The 6,936-nt window shown below is 32.7% G+C and overlaps 1 protein-coding gene across 1 annotated transcript; it reads left to right on the plus strand.

Moving 5' to 3' along the window:
* The first annotated feature begins 4,167 nt into the window (after positions 1–4,167).
* Positions 4,168–5,268, plus strand: LOC108488115 (uncharacterized). Its single transcript, XM_053026321.1, has 3 exons — positions 4,168–4,240; positions 4,341–4,922; positions 5,000–5,268. Exons 1-3 carry the CDS (start codon positions 4,168–4,170, stop codon positions 5,266–5,268), a joined length of 924 nt encoding a protein of 307 aa, XP_052882281.1.
* The last annotated feature ends 1,668 nt before the right edge of the window (positions 5,269–6,936 follow it).

A 6,936-nucleotide genomic window follows, 5' to 3' on the forward strand; every position in this document is an offset into this window, starting at 1 on the left:
CTTCTTGTAATAAATCTATTATTTCCTTAGGAGCCTTATGAAGGACTTGTAAACTTGATTTCCAGCTCAATCTAAGTTTAGTTACATGATCCGCTGCCATATTCTAATTTCTTGGAATATGCTTAATCTTCCACATCCCTTTCGACCTCATGATGCGCTATGTAACAACTCGTTTTCAGTGAAATCGAAACACTGGTTTCAGGACCATAAATCCAAAGTTAGAAAATTTATTTTATTATTATTTTATGGTCTACGATATGATATAAATACCATATAAAAATTTAGTTAAGAAATTTTACTGTTTACATGCTTAATTTGATAAAAAGGACTAAATTGTATAAGGTGCAAAAGTTGTGTTTTAATAGCTAAAGGCATTAAATAGCTATAGAATTTTAAAGTGGAGGTCCTTATATAGTAATTAGTCATTAAGGTTGTTAGTGGATAAGTATGGATTGTTATTTTTGAAATTTTGATTAGTTTTAAGGTTAAATTAGTAAATAGGTAATAAATAATAAATAAAATAAAACAAACTATTATCATCCATTATTATCATCTTCCACCAAAAATTTAATAGAAAATCTAGCCATGGAAGCTTGAAATTTTAGCAAGCTTATTTTGCTCAATTGGGTATGAATTTTTGTCTCGTTTTTTATGATTTCTATGTTTCCGAGATAGTTGTAGCTTAATCTAGCTAGCCCGAGAATTAATTTGCAAAACTATTAAAGTATTAGGGTTTTTCAATTGATGAACATACTTGAATTTTGAAGTTTGTTGTTAGATAAATGATTTTTGTAAAGAGATTTTTGGTAAAATTATCAATTAGAGGCTAAATTGAAAAAGGTGATAAATTTATGGTAAAAATTTGTGAATTTTGTGAAATATATCGGTTGCTATTAATATGTATAAAAATCAACTAGGCTTGGGTAAGGATTAAATTGTATGACTTTTTTTTTATCCTATGACTAAATTACAAAGGAATTAAAAGTATAGGGCAAAATGGTAATTTTGCCAAAAGTTTCATGTTTATAATAGCCTAAATTTTCAGTGATGTCGGAACAGTGATTCGAGATCACTAAATCAGACAAATGAGTAGAAAATATTAATAATTTAGTGAATATAAGTTAAGTGTGAAGTTAGGAAATTTTTTGAAATAGCGAATAGTGTACTAGAAATAAAAATTTTAAAAATTAGAATCGAAAATGAGATATCGAGAGTTTGAAAATTTTAAAACGAGCCATAAATATTTTTATAAATATTTATGGAGTGTTAATAAGTTAGTATTAAAGTTTCGTTAAGAAATTTTAAAGTTTCGATAGTTAATTGAATAAAAAGGATTAAATTGTAACAAATGTACAATTATGGGAAATGATTAAATAGCTTAAATGATAAAAGAAAGAGGGTTTGAAAGGCAAATAGACCCAAGGTATATTTGGGCTGGACAGCAAGGTGCATGAAATCAGCAGGAAAATTGATGAATTAAGGGCAAAATTGGAATATTGCAAAATTTACTTAATAAACTTGGACTAAAGTGGAATTATCTAGAATTCTCATTATTTTTCTGCATTCTCATCAGAAAAAACACCATATAAGGGTTTTATTAAGCTGTTTTTTCATATTTTTACTGCAAGTAAGTTCAATTCTTGATTATTTCTTGAAATTTTGGTGTTTTTATGACTTTTACAACTAGGTCCACTTGTTGAATTCATTAGTTTTTGATTCTATGAAAGAAATTGGAAGTTTTTATGAATATGTGTTGGAAGTATATGATGATTTAGCATGGAATTAGAGTTTTAAATTGTTTATATGCTGATTTTATTGAAAGAACTGAATAGAAAGTGAATGTTTGGTACCTAATGGTGAAAGAGTTTGAAGTTAGAGTTTTATGTGGAAATTATGAATTTAAATAATTGTGAAATAACTTATAATGTCTAGTTAAATCATTAATTGGGAAAAATTAGCTTCATTGAGGGATTAATTGAGCAAGGACTGAATTGTATGAACTGTGAAATTTGGGGCAAAAATCGAAATCAACATTTGCATTAAAACAGTTTTGGACAGCAGCAGTAGTCTAAATTTGAAAAATCACCATAAATTTTAGAAACCGAATTAGAAGATGAAAAAAATATGAAATTAAAGCTTATTGAGTCTAGGTTCTCATAGAAGAAACGGTGTAAGCAACGGAATTGTAGATCATGAGATATAATAGATTTTGTGAGACAATGTCAGGATGATTTCGGGTTACCCTATTTTGACTTTGGAAAATCATAAAAAAATGGAGAAAAATAATTAGGGGCTTAAATTTATATTTTAAATATTTAATGAGTCTATTTTCAATAGAAACAAAATGGACATTATCTGAATTCATATTTAAGAGATAATTAATTTTAGTGAAGAAGGGTCTAATTGTTAGACTAGCAGAACAGGGTGATTTTAAAGAATAAACTGTACTTATTGGCTAAACCAAAAATTCTAAAAATTTTATGATAATAAGATATATAAGTCTAGTTTCAGGGAAAATTAGCGGATCCTAATTTGGAGTTCTGTAGCTAAAGATAAAAATAATTTAGTGACTATGGCACTGATAGACAGCATTGGAATATACATAAGTAAATAATGCAATTATAGATAATATTACTTATAAGCGGGTTGAATATGAAGTCAATACTGATAAGTGAATGATTTTACAATGATAGATCGAGAACCCGAAATAAGTCGAGGAAAAGAAAAAGTAGCTGATTAGTCCCTGAACTTTCACAAATTTTGCAAATCGACCCAGGTAAGTTCATATGGTTGAAGTTTAATGATTATATGTCAATTTTATGAATTATATAATGTAATATGTATGATGAAATATATTTATTGATAAATAGAGAATAAAATAACAACATGAAAATCGAATAAATGATTAAATTGAGCGAAATGTCGGATTTGAGTACTTCTGATCAGTGACAAGTGATAAGTGGTAGCCTCAGCTACACTTATTTGATCAGTGATAAGTGACAAGCGACAAGCGACAAGCGACAAGTGATAAGTGGTAGCTTTAGCTACACTTATCTGATCAGTGACAAGTGATAAGTGATAAGTGGTAGTTTTAGCTACACTTATCTGATCAAGGACAAGTGATAAATGTGATCGATTAAGACCGTGGGTGACTATGACTTCAAAAGGTGATAAGTGATCATACGCAAGACCATAGTTATACTATGGCAAAGTGAAAGTGAAGTACTCAATTTTCCGTAACCATTCCCTAATTTGGTTAAAGAATGATATGTGACAAATGGGCCCAAAAGAATTAAAGAAAATGGATAAGTGGTAGTAAGTTTATACAAGGGAACTCACTAATGGCTGTGGTTGACAGGTGAACTTAATAATTGTATATATTGTATAAGTGTATAAATATTTGGTAAGATTTATGTTTTATGCCTATGAACTTACTAAGCTTCTATAAGCTTACATGAGTGTAATCAATGTCTCTTGTAGATTGACGTGGAAGTATACGGAGGATCGGATCAACACAGAGGATCACACTATCTAGATTATCTCTGGTAGCTTTTGTAAATTTCTTTTTGATTTATATGGCATGTATAAGGTGTGATGATTATATAAATACTAAAACTTGTTTAAGAAATATACATTAAATAAAAAATGATGAATATGTTAAATAGTATAATTATAATAGTAGTATAATTTGGTATCAAATTGATTGAAATGAATTGGTTGGTTGGATTGGTCTCGGTTTTAAAATTTGCAGGGAAGGTTAGATATTTATAAAGGGGTTATATTGAGCAGAAAAAAAAAACTTAGGGATTTTGCGAAAAATTCCCTATGGTTTCGATTTAATTCTGGTTTGGTCTCGAAGTATGTTTTGGGCTCTGGAGGCCCATCTAAAGGACACCATGACATGTTTTAGTAAATGAATAGTATTTAACTCGTATTAATGGAAAATTAATTCGGTAAACTCCGGTAATGCCTCCTACCCTATTCTGGCGACGAATACGGGTAAGGAGTGTTACATTTAGTGGTATCAGAGCCCGGTTTAGCCAATTCTCGGAACATGTGTTACATGTAAAGTGTTTAGAAATACATGCCATATAAATCTATGATAGTGTGATGTGTATGATCCGATCTAATCTTTGTCATTTTTATAGATATTCTTCGATTATGAAGATGTCAGATAGACCTGAACGCACTGAACAGGAGGAAGCTAATAGTAGAGTGCAGACTTCTGAACAAGGAACAAGTAGTGATATTCCAATTTCTATGATGCGAGAGCGAGAACTTAAAAATATGATTTATGGAGTTATGAATCAGTGGTATAAGGAGATGATACAATAAAGAAGTTCCCCCTACTGCACCACCTGTGGTATATCCGGTTGCTCCTCCACCTCATTCAATAATTGAAACTAGTAAACGTTCTCCGATTGAAAAGCTTAGGAAGTTTGGAGCTGAGGAATTTCGAGGGAGATCAGATGATGACCCTGTAAAAGCTGAGTATTGGCTACAGAGTTTGGTAAGAATTTTTAAACAGATGGATTGTTCTCCGGAGGATTATCTACTATGTGTTGTCTCATTGTTAAATGAAGAAACATATAACTGGTGGGAAACTGTGGAAGCTGTAGTACCTGCAGAGAAACTTACTTGGGAATTTTACCAGAATGAGTTTAAAAAGAAATATGTGGGGAAAAGATACCTCGACAAGAAAAAGAGAGAATTTCTTGATCTACGACAGGGAAATAAGTCAATGGCTGAATACGAAAGAGAATTTGTCTACCTCAGTAAATATGCTCGAGACATTGTACCTACTGAAGAAGAAATGTCTATCAGATTTGAAGAAGGGTTAAATGATGAGATTAGAATGATGATTGGGGTAATGAAATACGGAGTTCGTTGTTCATCGAATCCGTGCTCAAAAGCTCGAAGAAGTATATAATGAGAAAAATGCAACGAGATCGAAAAAATAAAGAGTCATTTAAAAGAGGTGCTTCTAAGTCATTTTCAGATTTGCCGGTGAAGAAATCTAGAGAAGAAATTAGTCGAACTACATCCGTGCCGGGAAGATTGGGTAGAGGTAGATCAAGACAATCTGATTTCAGGGTTTTTGATAGACCTGCAGCAAGTGTGAGTAGTGTTCAGAATACTCTCCGGCCTAAGTGTCAATATTATGAAAGACATCATTTCGGTGAATGCAGGACTAAGATGGGGGCTTGTTATAAATGTGGGGCTACTGATCATCTTATTCGAGATTGTCCCCAGCTGCAAAAAGATTAAGTGGATCAGAAAAAAGTTACAGAGAACCACTCCCCAAATAAGTAGACGTTCGGGCCAGAGTAGTGCTATAGGGGCTACCCGTTCGGCTATGAGAGAACCAGTTAGTCAATCAGAGAATAGAGCACCAGCACGTACCTATGCCATTCGAGCAAGGGAAGAGGCTACGGCTCCTGATGTAATTGCTGGTATTTTCTATCTTTATGATGTTACTGTTTATGCATTAATAGACCCTGGGTCTACTCATTCATATATTTGCAATATGCTAGCATCTGAAAAGAAATTATCTGTTGAGTCTACTAATTATGATATACAAGTCACTAATCCATTAGGTCAAAGTGTGATGGTTAATTTAATATGTCGTAATTGTCCACTGAAAGTGAAAGGCTGTGAATTCCCTATTGATTTGATGTTCTTACCCTTTCGAGAATTTGATATTATTCTGGGGATGGATTGGTTAACAAAACATGACGCTGTAGTGAACTGTTGAGAGAAACGGATTGATTTGAAAAATCGATGGGAGAAATGATTTTAATGAGTTTGGAAATATGAAAGATAATGTCCAATTATTTCACCTTTTCACTCGTGGCTAATACTGAAAGGGTAATGAAGCATATTTAGCTTATATTCTTGATACTCGGATTCTGAATCAAAGTTGAAACAGTTGCCAGTTGTTAATGAATTTGCTGATGTGTTTCCTGAGGAATTGCCGGGTTTACCACCAGATCGTGAAGTTGAGTTTGTGATTGATGTGATCCCGGGAACAGCTCCAATATTCGTAACACAATACAGAATGGCACCGACTGAATTAAAAGAGTTAAAGACTCAGTTGTAAGAATTGTTAGATAAGGGATTTATTAGATCGAGTACATCTCCTTGGGGTGCACCTGTTTTGTTTGTGAAAAAGAAAGATGGTTCGTTGAGATTGTGTATAGATTACAGACAATTAAATAAGGTTACAATCAAGAACAAATATCCTTTGCCCCGCATTGATGATTTGTTCGATCAATTGAAAGGTGCTGCTATGTTTTCAAAAGTAGATCTTCGATCTAGGTATTATTAGCTGAAAGTTAAAGAATGTGACGTGCCAAAAACTGCCTTCAGAACTCGGTATGGTCATTATGAGTTTCTGGTAATGCCATTTGGTTTAACTAATGCTCCTGCTGCATTTATAGACTTGATGAATCAAATTTTTCAACCTTATTTGGATAGATTCGTGGTTGTATTTATTGATGATATACTGATCTATTCGAAGACCGAGCTTGATCATGCACAACACTTGAGAAGTGTGTTACAGACATTGAGAGAGAAGCAGTTGTATGCAAAGTTCAGCAAGTGTGAATTTTGGCTACATGAGGTTGGATTTCTAGGTCATATTGTTTCAGCTGAAGGAATTCGAGTAGATCCAAGTAAAGTGTCAGCAGTAGTGAATTGGAAAACTCCAAGGAACATAACAGAAGTGCAAAGTTTCCTGGGATTAGTGGGATACTACCGCTAATTTGTTAAAAAATTTTCAATGATTGCCTTACCGATGACTCGGCTACTTCAGAAGAATGTTGAATTTGTATGGTCTGAAGAGTGCCAACAAAGTTTTGACCTGTTGAAGAAGATGCTGACAGAAGCTCAAGTGTTAACTCAGCCAGAATCAGGTATACCATATGTTGTGTATAG

This window comes from Gossypium arboreum, chromosome 3 (assembly GCF_025698485.1).
Source record: "Gossypium arboreum isolate Shixiya-1 chromosome 3, ASM2569848v2, whole genome shotgun sequence".
Lineage (NCBI taxonomy): Eukaryota > Viridiplantae > Streptophyta > Magnoliopsida > Malvales > Malvaceae > Gossypium > Gossypium arboreum.

What these genes read in the sequence shown, in the direction of transcription:
- LOC108488115 (XM_053026321.1), top strand. Translation starts at nt 4,168, where the DNA reads ATGTCAGATAGACCTGAACGCACTGAACAGGAGGAAGCTAATAGTAGA. An exon ending in GACTTCTGAACAAGGAACAA is followed by an intron (nt 4,241 to 4,340) that starts GTAGTGATATTC and finishes ACAATAAAGAAG; the next exon opens with TTCCCCCTACTGCACCACCT. An exon ending in GTGCTCAAAAGCTCGAAGAA is followed by an intron (nt 4,923 to 4,999) that starts GTATATAATGAG and finishes AGTCATTTTCAG; the next exon opens with ATTTGCCGGTGAAGAAATCT.